The sequence below is a fragment of the Quercus lobata genome, chromosome 10 (assembly GCF_001633185.2).
Source record: "Quercus lobata isolate SW786 chromosome 10, ValleyOak3.0 Primary Assembly, whole genome shotgun sequence".
Lineage (NCBI taxonomy): Eukaryota > Viridiplantae > Streptophyta > Magnoliopsida > Fagales > Fagaceae > Quercus > Quercus lobata.
In genome coordinates, this window is record NC_044913.1 from 17,303,313 (window position 1) to 17,321,220 (window position 17,908).

General features: G+C 33.7%; 2 protein-coding genes and 1 non-coding gene across 3 annotated transcripts; 1 reads left to right on the plus strand and 2 right to left on the minus strand.

The window, feature by feature from the left end:
- Nucleotides 1-507: 507 nt before the first annotated feature.
- On the minus strand, nt 508-2,262 carry LOC115962960 (photosynthetic NDH subunit of subcomplex B 4, chloroplastic). The gene is made up of 6 exons (XM_031081849.1): nt 1,957-2,262; nt 1,816-1,860; nt 1,537-1,696; nt 1,378-1,433; nt 1,211-1,282; nt 508-750 (listed from the first exon to the last, which is right to left on the minus strand). The coding sequence occupies exons 1-6, from the start codon at nt 2,050-2,052 to the stop codon at nt 622-624; spliced, it is 558 nt and encodes a 185-aa protein (XP_030937709.1). The 5' UTR covers nt 2,053-2,262; the 3' UTR covers nt 508-621.
- A 1,066-nt stretch (nt 2,263-3,328) lies between these two features.
- On the plus strand, nt 3,329-3,402 carry TRNAI-AAU. Its single transcript has one exon. It is a non-coding gene; the product is annotated as a tRNA-Ile (tRNA).
- Nucleotides 3,403-5,133: 1,731 nt separating this feature from the next.
- On the minus strand, nt 5,134-5,793 carry LOC115964434 (uncharacterized RING finger protein P4H10.07). The gene has a single exon (XM_031083744.1). The coding sequence runs from the start codon at nt 5,791-5,793 to the stop codon at nt 5,134-5,136; it is 660 nt and encodes a 219-aa protein (XP_030939604.1).
- Nucleotides 5,794-17,908: the final 12,115 nt, after the last annotated feature.

Here is a 17,908-nt window from a genome sequence, read left to right on the forward strand (position 1 = left end):
AGTTTGTCTACCAAACAGAACAGTTGCCTTTTTTCTTTTTTTTTAATCTTTATTGCTTCTAGAGATAAAAATCAAAAGAGTAAGAGACGATCCATTTGTTCTGGCCAATACCAAAGAGTTCAGCCCCACACGGTTCTCTCACACAAAGAATACAATGGGGGCTATGGCATATTATACATCATGTTATTTGCTAACCCTATGGCCACAAGGTGCAAATTAGATAAAATTTTATTGTTCATATTAGTATTAAGTATTACATTTACATGTATAATGTGCATACACTATGTTGTGCTTGTGCACAATGTGTGAGCATCTATGAATGTATGTGGGAGTATGTATATTAAAAGGAATTGATTCAATTCCGTAAGTCTAATTCTAATCAACTTAACTGATTAAGTCTTTAATTATCAAATAGCTAGTGGTGTTTTATCAAGAAACATCATAGATTTCAATGTTGTCATTTTTTTTTTTTTTAAATTCGTACGTCTTTTCTTTTTCCCTCTTAGATGATTAATATGGTAGCTTTTATCAGTGACATATAAGGAATCAAAGGTTGAAAATTATATACAATACTGTCTGCTAGGGTCAATGAGTTGGAAGTAAATGCATAAACACAGAAAATCACTTGATAAGCTCCTCCTTCTTGCCAGCTTCCTCCAACTCTCGCAGACCTCCAACCTTCTGCTCAATCTCCTCAATCAGCTCCTCACGCCACAACTCAGCTCTTGAAGATTCTTCAATATCATCTTGCTGCATCATCGTATATACACAATTAAAATCTAAATCTATGGACTCGGGCTGTAAATGAAGTAGCCACAACAACAAATGACATTGATACAAGCAATAATTTCCCAATTTTTGAAACTTTTGAGATCAAATAGATGGCCAACAAACCCTTTTCAAAGTTCTACATGGTGACAGTTGATATTTAAAATATGTGAAGTTGTGAACCATTGGTTTTTTTTTTTCTTTTAACTTTATGATATTAATACAATTTTGGCAATTGACATTTTCTCAATCAATTTCCTCTAGTTATGAAGAGTATGAAAAAAAAAAATTTGAAGATACCCAGTGACAGGGAGGACAGAAGTTCAAAAAGAACTCTATCAGCCTCAGTATAGTGCTTGATGCAACTTATTAAAGTTTTAAGACAACAAATTTAAGTGAGGCTTTTATTAGACAACAATTAAATATTAAGCAAGAAAGGTACCTTCTCATAGAAGCAATTTCCACTACCATCTCCTCCATCCCCCCTATATTGCTCCGAATCATAGAAAGGATCCTAAACATGCTAAACCATATAAGAGACTAGACTTTAATTAAAAGGAATGTTTCAATTAGTGTACCCGACAAAGGAGTAGAATGAGACATGCCTACCTTCATGGCACTAAAGAACAAGCATCCCCAACAAGTGAAAATGATGTAAAAAGCATCTACGATAACAAAGAAGGAACAAATTCAATTGTAATAATTCATATTCCAATTAAGCATTGTGAAAGAGGTAAGAAAGAGAGAATGAATTATGAAAAAACTTACAGACGTTCTTTATGGCTTGGTCACTAAGATGCCAAACAAATTTGTGGGTTATAAGGTCTCTTTGGCCATCCATATGTTCAACCAGAACTGCCATCAGAGGCCAATCAGGGAGAGCATTTGCTTTACATATAGAGGATCTTTTGCTCTTCCTGCCCTCAAGCTATTGTTAAAAGAATGTAAGATATGATGCTATAGAGGTGTAAATGAGTCAATTGACCCATTGATAAAGATGTCTATATTTATGAAATCCACTTCTTTGTTTAGTTGCTGAGAACTTACCTGCTGCCACCCATTAAAAAGTCCAGTACTTGAACACTGCCTAGGCTGCAAATGCAAGACACACATACTTTAGTTTGTAGCTTTGGAAAATTCTTAACTTTGAGACTATGTTGAAATCATGGAAATGGACCCAAGATTTACCAATCTTGAACATGGATTTGCTTCCAATTTTGTTGTATAAATAAAGCTATGGCTATGTGGTTTGATAATGGTAAAGCCCATGACAGCTTCAGCCATGTTTTGAATGAGAGGTAGCTAGTATGTTGAAGTGTGAGAGTTTTGGGTTGCTACTTTGGATTTTGGTGGTGTGGGAGGGAAAGTGGATAAGCTTCGAACCATTTGCATCCACCCTTCCATTACACACAAGCAACTAATTGGATATGGAAAGAATAAGCCATAATGTTATGTCAAATGACTCACATATCCCTCGTTCAAAAGACTCACCATATATATAATCTATCCATGCTCGTGGAAAAAGTATTCTTAGGTTCTAATTTGATAATTACATCTCACGCTTTGTTATGAAGTAAAATATTTTTAAACATAAAATATTTTATATGTAAAAAATACATGTAAAATATTTTCAAATGTTTAGTATGACAAATAAAATTTTTCAAACGAACCATCAAAACTAATGTCTCAACATTAAAGTTGCCGGTGCCGGAGGTCTGGTGACCGGATTGCTAGAATTGATAGTCAAAGCAGTGGCTCTGGCGACCAAACTGCCGACGATCACTGTCAAAGCAATATCTCTGGTAATTGGACTTCCAACACAAGTTGTGGTGCAACATTTTCAACCGTTGAACTACTAATATTGATCGCCGGTGAGACATCTCCAGCCACTAGACCGCTAGCATTAGCCAAGGAGTGGAGTTACTAGCCACCAGATGGCCAACACCGGTTGCTAGAGTGATGTCTCTAGCCATCAAATCAGTGACCTAGTGACCAAATGAGAGAAGGGAAGCCACTGGGTGTTTTTAGAAAATATTTTACCAAATTTTCAAAGGTAAAACATTTTACAAAATTTTATAAAAGATTTTACTATCAACAAAAAATATTTTACGAGTTTAACTATATTTTGCTTACAAACAAACACCTGAAAATGAGAAAACATTATCCAAAAAAATATTTTATTTCAAAACAAATTGAACATAAGTGCCAATGCCATTTATTGAGAGAAAAAAAAAAATCCATATGTAGCATTGTTTCTTGGATAACTTACCAAAATATACAAACCAAAAAAAATAATTGCTGATGCTATATTGGTTCTAAATAACTTATTACTTGTTATTAGTTCTAAATTGAATAAATCACCTTTTTTTTTACCAACAATAATAACTTATCACTTGAAATCTTTTGAAAAAATTTTGTGAATACAGCATTTATCTATATGAAATCCATCTTTTTCTTTTTTCTTTACCAAAATTTGGTTATCCGTATGTTTCGGATTTGTTGGTATTTACTATTCAGCTAAAGTCACTATAATAATGATATATATTAAACATCTCCATCTGGCCTATTAGCTCAGCTGGTTAGAGCGTCGTGCTAATAACGCGAAGGTCGCAGGTTCGAAACCTGCATGGGCCATTTTTAATATTTAACTTCGTTCTTTCAAGTGATTGGGCCGGGGATCCAATTAGTCATGTAGGCCTGACCCTTCTCCAGGGGCCACTTTTAACATTTAATTTCGTATTTTCAAGTGATTGGACCTCGATCCAATTAGTCACGCAGGCCCGACCCATCTCCCTTTTATATATAACTTCGTTTTTTCCCCTTTAGCAAAACTCACCAGTGATTGGACCGGGGATCCAATTAGCCACGTAGGCCCGACCCATCTCCTATGGAAGGGTTTTCTTTCTTTTCTTTTTTTCTTTTTTTAAAATTGTTTTTTGAGGAAATCTCCTATTGAAGTTTAAACTTTAAACACCCGTCCAATTCCCAAGTTCCCCACCTCTTCATTTTTTGAATTTTTTCTTTTAAAAAAAATCATATTTCAATGCCAATAAGATTGTGTAATTCATGTTTAATATTTTTTGATAATCCAGAAATTATTGCCAATAAATAAAATTTATCCTGAAAATTTAACAACTAGAGCAAAAAAAAAGTAGAAAATCAATTTCCATTTAAGATTTTGTATGGCATTCTTAATATAATAAAACATTTCTTGTCTTACATGGACAAATCATTCATGAATTTATGTTGAATGGGTTAACCGAAAGAATTATTTATATTTGAAAATAATAAAATTTGGACAAAGTTTGATTATAAACTTGGTTGTAACTAGTAACTACAAATTTTGTCAATATATTTTTATTAAATATGAATTTTGATAAATTTATCACTGGATAACATTTTCTTCTTATATCTTCTGTACTTGCAAAATTTCTAAAAAATCAACTATTAAAAGCTATATTATTAATTAAATGTTTAAATTTTAAAATTTTGTAGTCTAAAATTATGCATAAAAAATAAGTTTATGAATCGAATAGTAAATAAAATTTGATTGGCATGAAATTTGACAAGCATATTAAGAATATAAAAATCATAAAACTAACGATTAGATTTTCAAAATATGTACGTAATCATGTTAATATTTTTAGTGGGAGTTGTTTCCAATAGTTACAACAAAGTTTGTAACCAAACTTGTTCATAAAATTTTATCTTAATTTGAGTGTTCAATTTTATATTTTACCGAGTGAAGCTTTAAACTTGGGTTATTTATTTATAAAAAGTGTAGGACTATTGATAAAGTATAAAGTGAAACACTAATACGGTTGAAGATTTTTATTCTTATTGGATTGGAATCATTGGGAGGACTACTTGAAGATAAGATAGTAGTAAGTGCCACTATCTTCACATGAATATTAAAAGAATTCAAAATTAGTTTATATGTTCTATTGTTCTTTACATTTTTCCATGAAATATATCTTCGCCAAAACAAATAAAATCCATAGAAAAAAAACATATAAACCTGAAAGCCAAATATGTATATTCAATAGAATAAAGATTAAAGAAGCAAATAAAATAAAATCATTGAAATATTCAACAACCCACATTGAAGAAGAAGAAGAAAATCACTGAAATATTCAAAAGAAGAAGCAAGAAAGGATTAATCTATGAATTTCAAACTCACTTTCAGTCAAGATGTTCTAGTACAAAACTTTTCATGGCGGCTAAGATTAAAAAGATAAAGAAACAAGCTTCAATATCAACTAAAAATCCTTACAAACAAACTGTGCATAATGAACCACATATAACATACATATCACTAACAAAGAAACCAAATTTAGTCAAGAAACTGATTCTGAATTCCCAGACTCAACAATCATTGTGGCATACTGGCATTGGATATCGACACACGGGACAGAAGTGACTCGTCTTCAACCACTTGACAACACAATGTCCATGATAAACATGCGAACATGGCATGCGAGTGACTTCAGAACCAATCTGAAACTCCTGCGTACAGATAATACACTCTCCATCCGAATTCGACCTGACCTTCTCCAAAGCTTCAATGGAAGATTTAGACGCCGGAATTGGCTTCACCTCGTCATAAATCTCCGCGGTGTCCAAAACTATCGTGTACACTTTCTTGAAGTTCACAACAATGGGCATCCTTGATGCCCCGGCACAACGAGCAACAGTTGCTATTTCTCGCAACAAATCGCCATGTTTTTCCTCGGGCAACTTGAGCATCACGCTAAGCAAAGTGGACATGACACCATTGTTGTCAGTACACGTGGCCTCATCTTTGAGGAGCCAACCCGATTTTCTCTTAGAAGATGTTTGTTCGTCGACAGTACTCGGTGGTGTGTTGCTGTTGCTGTCGTAGTTCTTCACTCTCCGTACCTTGGTGATGTAAAAATCGATGCGAAAGCCATCCCACAAGGGCGAAGTCTTGTGCGATGGTGGCTGATTCCAGGGTTGGATTTGCTGCCAAACCTCGATATCATAATCGTGGTAGGAGCTTGACATGTTTGGAAAACGTAAAAAGATTCTTACAAAGATTACAAGAACTCGAGAGAGCAGAAGAAACTGAGTGAGACTTTTTAGGACTCGTTAACCCATGCCTATGCTATATAGTATGTGTTGAGACCTATTCCTATTATATTTAGGAGACTTCTTCTCAAAGTAAAATAAAAATAAAATTCAAAGATATACTCAAATACCCACTCGTTAAAATCTTTTATCTGAAAAAACAAATACTATATATCCCATTCCTCCTAGAATTAGGAAACCAATTACTATTCTAAACTTCTATATATTGAAAATAATACAGTAATTCCCAATTGAGCTAATGAGTGTTTTAATTTTACCACACAACGTCAATAATTTAAAAAAAAAATCTTAGTTATCGTTATTTTGGTATTTTTTAAACTATTGACAACCAAGAAAAATCTAATTTACTTATTTTGAATTAAATGTGTAAGGGCACAAATAAACGTACTGTCCAAAAACGACCAAACAGTGGCCTAATGAGCCCATCACAATAAATTTGTTAGAGAATGAGTAGGATATTGACTACATATTGAGCTAAAGTTAATCACAATGAGAAGAAACACCAAATAAATGACTTGGATCACACAATTATGAAGAAAAAGGGATCCTCAGTCCAACCCAAGGAAGATCTTTTATATATGAGTCTTACTTTCTCTTTTTCACAAGTATTTTTCTTCTTTTTTCAAAAAGTTCTCTTCCCTCTCTCCTTCTGGATCCCTCTCATAAGGATCTTTATTTTCTTTTTATATTTTCACATAGATTATCTTATTCCTATACTTGGAGGGCTGAGATTGCATTCCTAGGACTTCTATCTCATCCAAAACATACTAGTAAACTTCTGCCTTGCAATCTGAGCTGTGCCACCACTGTTTATGGTCATTTCTTCATTAATGTGGCCAAAGGAGTAGTTGTCTTGCATTTAATGTGGAGAGGATAGCTTCCACACCCTTCTCTTTTCACCCTCCTCGTAACTCGTGCCAAATCTACTTTCTTCCCTCTGTGATATTTTAACTTTATGAGCCTCCTATGGTTATCACTCGGCCCCAAAATCAACAAGTGCTCTTCTCGTGGTTATCCAGTGCTTGTCCCTGAGGTTCGAAGTGCATCCTTGGAAATCATCTTAGCAATCCACTTAAATGAGATTAGGGATTCTCGTCCACACAAAATGAATAAGTTTTTAAGAACCCTATGATTGAAGTTACCTTCAAATCATCAAGAAAGCTTTACAGGGGAAAAAAAATCAATTAAACTATAATGACAATAAAAATTCATAATAATTTTACGGCACCCCTTAACATCTAAAGATTGTAAATAGTCCCTAGAGCTCTTAGGAAATAAGAAGATTGTATATGACAAGATAATAGTAATAATTATTTACTAAATATTTTTTTGCTAAATATAATACAACTAGCGTTATCACATCAACTACACGATTGCTTAAAGGCTAGTGTTTGGTACATGCATTTCAATAACAGTTTTCAGTTTTTAAACAACATTACACGTATTTTCACACGCTCTTTCACCCATATGTATTTCTAAAAAATACAAACAACGTTACTAGAATTACATTACCAAACGGGCCAGTTTATGTGTTTTTCCAATGAGAATTCAAAATTATATGTTTTTTCAAACTACCAAAATAAATTAACATTGGTGTCACCAAAACATAAACAACATTAAAGTGAGAGAAATTCCTCTTATGCACACACTGTGTGTTGTTTACTTATATCAAGGACGTTTTTGCGACAAGGGCCAAAAATGTGATATTAGCCTAAATCTCCCCTTGGTTTTTTTAAAATGTTTATTTGTAGAGAATCAAGCCCAAAATTCCAAATGTATAATGAACAAAAGACTAATGGTGCTTTAACAAGAGAGAAATCAAAATGCCATAATTGAAATGCAGAAAAAGTATACAGGTTCGAAATTTTGACCCACAATCAGCGAGAAGAGGAAATTGAAAAAGGTTGTGAGGAAGAGAGGGAAAGTTTTCTTGTACCCATATTCCCCCCCCCCCCCCCCCCTAATGCTTCAGAATTGCGAGAATGTTTGCTAGCTTAATGGACTTAACAAAAGTGCAGAAAAAGCATAAAAACATAACAGGTCTGAAAATTAGACCCACAGTCAGCGAAAAGAGGAAATTGAGAAAGGTTGTAGAATCGAGCTTGGTTGAATCAAGCCCACAAGGATTGAGCCCACAAGGAAGTTGGGCTTGGTCGATTCGAGCTTGTAGAAAATGTGTCGTGAAAATGAGTATCAACAACTTGAAAACATGATTCATGACTTAAAGTTACGTTTTCAATTTATATTACACTAGTCGCTAACTCGTGCGATGCACGGGAAAAGTTATTGAAAGTATTTTGAAGAATACAATATTATATTTGACCTTAAATGGTTAGCATGCGTGCATAAATGCTTGTAAATATAGGAGTTAACAAATAATAAACAAACAAAATCATCTTTCCATTTAATAAAACATTTGAAAGATTCCCTCTAAATGTAGAATTTGTAAAATTACCAATACATTTTTGTATCTTCTTTGTGTCAAAACATTTTTGTACATTTATTGTACTATAATTTTCCCACTAAATTTCAATTTCTCTATGTATCAAAACAAAAATAAAATGCAATAAACATCTAATACTCATAAAAACTTTCAATTAATAATGATCTATTTGTCATGTATAGTCTAAATTTTTACTAATGTCTAGTTGTGGTTTCTACATTATGGATTCATGACTTGGTATTCACTTTCTAATGATTTTGCGCCATAAGCTATTTACTATATGATTGTAATGCTACAAAAAATTTTAAGTAACTTTTACATACTAATATGACAATGAATATAATTATTCAAAAAAAAATGTGACAATGAATATATTTACTTGTTTAATTGAAGATTAATTTATTTGTTTAGTGATAAATAAAACATAAGCAATGCAGTAAAATTTGTAAGTCATAATATTACTCTATATACTTAATTATATTAAACGTTCAACTTCATAACCAACTGCTAAAGAATCAATGACGAACTAATGAAATGTGAAATGTCGCTTAGAAAAAATAACTAATAAAATGACAAAAGCATGTGTAGTTAAATAGGCTAACGTGTTGCCTAAAGGTGAGTTAAGTTGGGAATAGACTTTGACAAATAGACTCACGTGGGGCTGTTGGGAGAAAGCAAGTAATAAGTAGTGCTATGATAATATCTTACAAAGATTTTTAAAAGATGAGTAGTTCTGGGGCTTAGAAGAAAGAGAGAAAGAGAGATTGGGGCTTAGAAGTTCGGCCTAATCCACTCCATCAACCACTTTCAGACTGCCGGACTTAGAAAGTACTGGTGAGTGATGACTTAATGTTTTTTTTTTTTTTTTTTTTTTGGTTTTGAAATTATTGAGATAAATTTGGAGTGGTTATTTTGAATGTGTTCTTCACTTCTTCTCCACTTTGGTGCCTTTTGTGGTTTGGAAAGGAAATTGGGGTAGCATTAGCAATTTGCGGGATGTGAAATAGTCCGGGAAAAAATTTAAATAACTTCTTAATCTGTCAGTTTTGTTTATGTGTTAATCATATGCATTAATCAAGCAATAGCAAATGAAGAAGAAGTTTGATTAAAAAATAAAACATGAGAGAAGGTAAACATTTGGGGTAACTGACCTTTGAACTTCTTTGGTGACTTTTCTTGTAGTAATCATAATATTTGCTTCTTGAATAATTCTTATTCCAAATAAGCCAAAACTTGTTTCTATAATTTTTTTTAGGAGTTACGGAAAGAGGATTCCCTTTTATTAAAAAAAGGTTACAGAAAGAGGTAAAAGAATGAGAAGAAACGGCAGTTTTTTGTAACTGCCCATGTAACCAACTCAAGTTTGGCAAAATTTGTAGACTACCAGAAGGAAATGTTTGATTGATATTTTGTAACTACTATAATAGAGACAGAATATTGTGTCTGTAATTTGCCAATAGCAGTAGTGTCATGGGTACTCTGTTTTTTGTCCACAACCTTCGTTGGGTTTGTTCTCGCAGAGGGAAAAAAAAAAAAAAAACGGAAAAACAAAAAGAAGAAAACAAAGAATAAACAGCGTAAATAATAAGTAGTTATCCACTGAAACTAAATAAGCGAACAACCAAAAAGATACATTCTTTAATGTTTTTAATTGTATATATGTCAGTAATTTATGTAGCCACATGACACACTAAAAAACAGCCAACAAGAAATCAAACATTTTGACTATTAGTTATTATATAGATGTGTATAACAATACACAATCCTTAAAGTTAATATTTTGTATGTGGGCATGGATGTAAGTTTAGCTAGAGCTTAGTTTTTTTTTTTTGGGGAGAAGGGGTCCACAATCCCCCTCCCCCCTAAATTTTTTAAAATTTCATTTATTGCCTAAGTAAATTGAAAAATTATACAAAAATTGTTTGTAAATTAACTTCAGTACCTAGTTAAAATTCACTTTCCTCTCATATTCATTAAGAAAAACCCAAAAAAAAAAAAAAAGATTTAAAAAAATCCAATCCATTCCTTGGCCCATTAGCTCCTCCAAATACCAAAAATAAAAATCTTTGACATATATAGGTTATTTACTTAAAATAAAAATGAATAAAACAAAAAAAATTTCTTCCTGTTGCCGTCGCTACAGTCTCAGCACTGCAATGAACTCAACAGTTTTCTTTGGTTCTTGTCGTCTGCTGCGCTTCAGAGTCCGTTCAAGTGAATCGACAATCAGTGACCTCCAGATTAGTAGCCAGTAGACTAGTGGTAATGTGGTATATTTTTGTTTCTCTGTATTCAGTTTTATCTTTTGCTGAGATCTCTATCTGGTTGGATAAAAAAAAGACTAAAAAAATCTTTCTTTTAATAAATAAATAAATGTTTATTTAGCTCGTAGATGACGCCACACATTACCAGTTTAGTGGCTTGTTGCTGAGACCTTTTTCTACTATTTTTATATTATATTTTACTTTTCAAAAAAGTTACTAACTTATTTGTTTGCTTATTTTACCATGGTTAGTGTTATTGCCATTTGTTATACATTTGTTTATATATTTATGTTTGATCCTCTAAAAATAATATTGTTTGTAGAATGTGTAATTATAGACTATTGAAGCATTAATATAAAAACAAAATTAAATAGGTTGTTTCTTCTATTTTTATTTTTCAAAAATTACACAACACTATTATTGTAGACATTCTCTGACTTGTCAATGGGACCTCCTCCTTTCACTTCTCCCTTACATACATATTTAGTCTAATATTTGCTCCAATACATATTAATTCATTAATCATCACAATTAAAAAAAATAAAATAGTATATTTCCTTTTCAATATGAGATTAAATCTTTCCAAAAAAAAAGTTTGTAAAATAAGAAAATCAAATGGGTCAAAAACAAAATTAAACAGGATTCACGCACAAATTAAGATGAGACACGACCCTTCAAAAAAGAGAAGGAATAAAGATGAGACATGGGATGCACATATGATATGGATAATACCATAATACCAAATAATACTCTCTTTTTTTTTTTTTCTGTCTTTTTCTTGATGAAGCCTAATCACTAATCAAGACCTTATATATAAAGGTATATATATATATATATATATATAAACCATATTATATAAATCCAAAAAAGAATGGACCCTTTTTTATTGTGCATTTCAAATTTATTTATTTGCGAATTTGTTTATTCATTCTTATTTAATTTAAGGAAATGTTAGAAATCCTAAGATTTGAAACTTTATTTTCTATATATTATTGGTCTAGTGGTTGGATAAAAGTTTAGTAAACATGTAAATTTATGTTTCTTTAAAATTTGGGGTTAATTATGAATTTTTAACAAATTAGATTGAATCGGCCACATGAATTCTGAAACATCTTGATGAGTATTTGTATTAGATCAATTTCATAAAAAAAATGACGTTTAACTATTGTTGATGCTCATTTTGGAAAAGCCCAACAGCAAGAAGAAGCTCAACAGTACGGGCAGGAAGGAGTTAGCAGAATTGAGAGAAAACCCCATTAAGCCCGAATGGCAAGAATAATGAGTCATGGCCTATGAAATAAACAAGTGGGTCTTGAGGAAAGCAAATGGGCCTAAAGGAGCCTAGAGAAGGAAGTAGCAAACCCATGGGTATTATGTGATGTAGAAAAGTAAGAATGGGCCACGGCAGACCCAAAGTAAAAAAGTAAAAGGTTGATAGAAGGCCATGAACCCCCAAGGATGAAGGATGGGGTAATTGGGTCAGGGAAGCCCAAAAGAGTTAGTAAAAACCCAAGAGAATATAAAGTTAGAAAGTGGGCCAAGGATACCGAAGGAGAAAGAAATTGGCCAAAGGAGCCCATAAGCAATGTAATGGGTCAAGAAAACCCAAAGTAGCACGAGTATAAACCCAATGACTATATTGGGTCATTGTAACCAATTAAGAGAAGAGTATACAGTAGGCCCGAAAGAGGCCCAACGAGTATGGATCAAATAGCACTGCAGCAGAAATAACAGAATGGTATAGCAGGAATACTGGCAAGCCAAAGGAAGGAGTAAACATTGGGCTTAAAGGGAGAAAAGCCCACAATCAAGAAAGGCCCAGCCCTTAAAGGAAGCAAGGCATAAAGAATGGAGGATCAAAAAATAGTTCACACCACAAGAGGCCAAGAATGCATGGTAGAACGCGCAAACGAACCTCCAGTCCATGGCAAACGCATGAGTAGTAGACAAGCTTTGGACATACACGAAAGTGGAGCACGCACAAGGCCCAAGCATCACCAACCTGTACCTAGCTAATATAGGAGTGGTGGGTCATGGGTCAGAGGTAAGAGAATGTATGGTTTGGCGGTGGGGAGAAGGTACTTGCTCACTCCCAAGTGTAGGAAATCGTAGCAATATAATTCTTGGAGTACCAAGGTCGAATCATAAGGAGCAGGATAAATTCAAAGACAATATAATTAAATAACAATTTGGATGAAAAAGAAAAATATTTTTGCTTGGTGATTGTTAACAAGAATAATAATAAAAACTTATTTAAATCAATAATGTAAATACTAGGGCATCGAGGTGTTTCCCTATATCGATATGAAATTCTTTGTGATCTAAGAAAATATCTATTTCATAATTGATTGTTCTTATACAATTAAACACTTATGATTCAGTTGAACTGAGACAATTCAAGAACGCATGATAACCTCAATTGATAATGTGGTTAGAAAAGTTTTCAGAAAAACCCATTCACTTTAAAACCTGATTTCTATTTGAAACTATTAGAAATTCATCTAAACAATAAGAAAAATATGATTGAACTTATTGAAAGTATGGAAGAACTAATACATCAAAAGAAATCTAATTGAACAATCAAATATGTCGTTGATAAAATTTTAGAAAGAATCACATTAAATATTCATACTGTATAGAAGAAACATAACCCCTAGCCCTAACAAAGAGTTTAGGCTGCCATTAGAAAAAGAAAAATACAAGGTTTTCTCTGCCAAAATTCGTTCTACACCGCCTCCCTTCAAAAACCTTAATGTCTAAGTGTCCAAAGAAAATAAAACATTTACTATTTTAATTTCTGCCCAGGTTTACAATGATAACTTGTGAGTTAATTTTGACCTTCAAAAATTGATAATTTTGAAAAACTCAAAACTGGAAAGTTGTAGATATTTAAGTCACGGTTCCAATCCATCTAGCCTTGTGTCAATTGGATTTTTGAGGAGAGAGATACACCCAAAATACGGATCAGTGCTCAAATCAGATTTTTCCTTTTTAAATTCTGCTTCTTTGATTTCTTTCCTTATTTGAAGCTTCCAATCACGGTAGACAATCCAAGCACTCCAGCTGCACCTCCTTAGACAATTAAGCATGGTCCTTTAGATCCTCTTTAATTCTAGTTTGGCCTCCATTCTCTCACAAATTCCTGTAAACTCATCTTTTTCACATAATTTCCTGAAAGTAGAAAATTACACATAATGAATAGCATTTTATTCAAGAAATTATGTAAAGATAAATAATAGGGACTAATGCAAATAATGGCTTAATTATACAAATTAAGCATAATAATAAAGAAATAACGCCCATATAAATATATAACAAGTATACATTTTAAGGCGTTATCAGAAGGGAAAGTCTATTTTGGGGTTCCCGCTCAAACTCTTTTAGGGGAAATGTCTTGTTGGGATGACATACCACCAAAAAGATGGAAGGATGAGTTGGAACCACTAGGTGCATGTCATGAGGGATAGAGAGAGAATACCCACACTGTGGTGGATAAGAATGTCACGATGAATAAGCAAACAAAACAGTTTTCTTTGTCTGGTAATGGGGAGTGGCACAGTCAGCACAAGTAGGTGGTGGTGGCTGGGCAGCTGACAAACTAGTGGATGGTCGGTAAGGACACCCTAATCCAGACAAAAGTAGTTAAAGACTAAAATGGTAAAAACTAGTCATAGTAGGCAGCATGTAAGGGGCTCTTACCGTGCATAGTAACATTATCGCAACAGTAGTAACCACTAAGAGAGAATTATAGTACCACCATCACACTACACAAGTAAGCACTAAGAAAGAAAGAAAAGAGTGGAAAAGAATTAAAGTAACAAAAACAGAGAAAAAGAAGAAGAAGAGGATTAGGAAGAGAAATAGAGAGTGTGGAATGGCAGGCATGCATCAATAGGCTAATCCCATCTCTTCCTCTAAAAGCCTACCCATTTGTGTGAGACATAAGCCATTCAGACTCGTTCCCTCAAAGTGGATAATTTCTACAGTAAGATCCTCTTACGAGGTTACCCACGTTAAGGAAGTGATTCCTTCCTTGGTATTAGTCCTGTAACACAACTGAACATAGCAGACTAACCTATTCCTTCTTTGATTTCATTACTTATTGTTATCATTTCCTTTCTTGTCTTTTGCAATTTCACTTATAATGTGTTCCTCATTGCTATATCATTCTTCATCTTGTTTTGATTTAGGATCCCTTATTTGTTTTGTCTGGCAGTAAGCATATCTCTCTTATAATTGTTTTATTATATTTACCTGCCGAAACTCTTTTGCAATAGTTTCGTTTTGTCTAACAGCAAGTGTGTTGTCTTTATTATTGTCCCATTGTATTTGTTTGCCATAACTCTTTGTAGCAATTTTGCCTGCCATGGGCATTTGACCAAAGTTTCAACAAAAAGGGACATAGTTTGTGCATAAGCCAGACGAAGGTGAGTTGCAATTGGACCGGTCCTGACTCTCCTACCCAGAACACTTGGACCATAGTGTAGCAGAAGGCAACCCAGCCCAAAGGTGCAAAAAGGCCCACCACAGCTGTCAACTTACAGCAATCCTCCTCTAGACTTGGGATCGGCTCGGTTAAGCACACATATAAGCAGAATATAACGCATCATTAAATAAATAAATAAAGGGAAATGCTAACGAATGGTGTCAAAATTTTCCTACAATGGTTGTTAACCAATGTCCTAAGGGCACTCGTTAATATGACCCATAAATAAAAGGTTAATTTGAATGCTAAGAGCATTTACATTGGGAATGACATATGCCATATGTTAGTTCAAATTAGCATAAAAGCCCAAAACTCCCACGCCATTCGGACTTGTAAAATCTAACTATTGCAAAAACATTTGCAATTGTGCTATAATGCAATTCTAAATATAGAATTGCACTGTAGCTTAATTGTTAAACAAAACATTAATATTTTATTCCTTTCTCACTTTTTTCTTTAACTGATATTTTGTCTTTCAACTCCTCTCTCTCTCTCTGATCACTCTTATCTCCTTTTTTTTTTCCTCCCCCTCTATCATCCCTCTCTATGTGGATCGATCCTTTTGCATTGGTGTATCTCAGAGCATACGATGTGTGTCAAGTGGTGCGGTGGCGTGGGCAAGTGATTGCAGCGGTGTGGGTAGATGGTTGTAGTGGCGTGGGTCTGGTGGCTTTGGCAGATCTCTTCTCTCTCTCTCTCTCTCTCTCTCTCTCTCTCTCTCTCTCTCTCTCTCTCTCTCTCTCTCTCTCTCTCTCTCTCTCTCCTTGAATCAAGCCTCTATGGGTCTCATAGTTGGTGGATCTCATGGTTTGATGTGGTAGATTGGGGTGGTGTCGTGGTGGTGGATCGGGGTGGTGCCGTGGTTTGTGGATCGGGGTGCTGTTGTGGTTGGTGTAATGAGTCAGATGCCAAGCTAATATTACAAAGATTTTATATTCTAAATTGTAAGTTTAAATTGTGCTTAAATTGGGAGGATGTTGTGTTAATGATGGTCGGGTTGAGATTTTGTGTTGGGGGTTTGTTTGGGGTTTGGGATGAGTTTCTGTATTGGAAATTTTAGGTCTGGGTTTTAGGTGGTGATGATTGATGAGTGGTTGAGATGGAGAGGAAGAGAAAAATGAGATTCAGAAAAAAAAAATATTTTATTGTGTAGATATATTATTTTAATATGTTGTATAGTAAAGTAAAAGATGGGATGTTGGGTGTGTTGTAAAATGGTATGGTATAATTGATAAAGTAGTTTTTTTGAGATGGTAAAATAGAATAAGATGACATTTCCCATTGTGAATGCTATAAGCAAGGATAGGATCCAACGATTGCAAGCTTGGTTTCTTCGAGCTGGCTCCATAATGATAGTTGTCCCCATTGATTAAACATTTTCTAGAAAAAAGAAAAAAAAGAAAAAAAGAAAGAAAGAAACTTTTTTGTTGTCAAATGTCAAGGAAATACAAAGCAACGAGAAACTTCCAAGCTGCTGTTTCTGCTAGCTCTTTGTTTTCCAACAATTCAAATCTTCTTATCCTTCTCTCTTTCTTTTTATATACCAACTTTCTATATCATCTTTCTTTACTCACGAGCTTTCCCATAAAATGCTTTCCCATATATTTATCATCAAAATCAAAATCAAAACCAAAACCATCCTGGTTTCCGAGGAAAAAAAAGAAAAAAGATATCATGGGTAGAACTAAATTGTTTGATCTTGAGAGGCACTTTGATTCTATGGGGCATATCATAGCAACCCAATCAATATTGTGAATTTGTGATACACATGTGACCAATCTTTTTATTGAGTGTAAATTTTGACAAATCCACCATTGTATAACATTTTTTTTCCTATCCTTTATGTTTGTAAAATTTTTAGAAGATCAAAAGTTAATAACTATGTTATCAATTAAATGTTTAAATTTCAAGTTTTTGTAATATGAAATTATGCATAAAAAATGTTTATGAATCCAATAGTAAATAACATAAATTGATACGAAATTTGACATGTATAGAACAGGGCAAAGCCAACTATCCAAGGCAAATGATAATAAATGACTTGTAAATTTCAAAGAAAAAAAAAAAACTTAACCCAATAACTAAGTTTGGAAAATAAGAAAATAAAATGGGTCAAAAACAAAATTCAATAGGATTCACGCACAAATCTAGACGAGACATCAAACCAAGACCCAAAAAAAAAAAAAAAAATCTAGATGAGACATGAGTGCACATATGATATAGATAATGCCTATTACTTCTTTTTTTCCCTAATAGTTGAGGAGACATACCATGATATGACAACTCTCATTAAGTTACAAAACTCTTGATGTCTAATCTCCAAAAAGACCTTATATATATTGTAAGGACTCAATTTGTAGCGATCCCAAGTTGGTGTATTGGGTTCGAACGTTAAAGGCTCAAATAATAAATTTATAGAGAGTGGGCTAAAAGGTTAGGCCTTGATCACCAGACATTGGTTAGTCATGGTATTCATGATGATTGCACAGAGGTGAATTGAGTTTGTCCAAGAAAACTTTCTCTTTGGCATGGTCTGAGCGGCTCTGGTCATTAGACCTCGTCCGATGAGCTTAATGTTCTTATTATTTCCTTTACTTTTGGTTCTCATGGTTCAGGAGTCTCCCCCACTTTCTACCTTATAAGTTTTGACGCAAAAAAGTAGTGTACCACTACTTCTTTATTGTGGGTACCTAAGACATGCTTGGCAACATCCTAGGCATGCAAGCAACGTCCTTGGCCATCCTCAGCATGCTTTGCAACGTCCTCGGCATGCTTGCAACGTCCTTGGCCGACCTCAGCATGCTTGCAAAGTCTTAGTCGTCCCACATCGAATAGAAA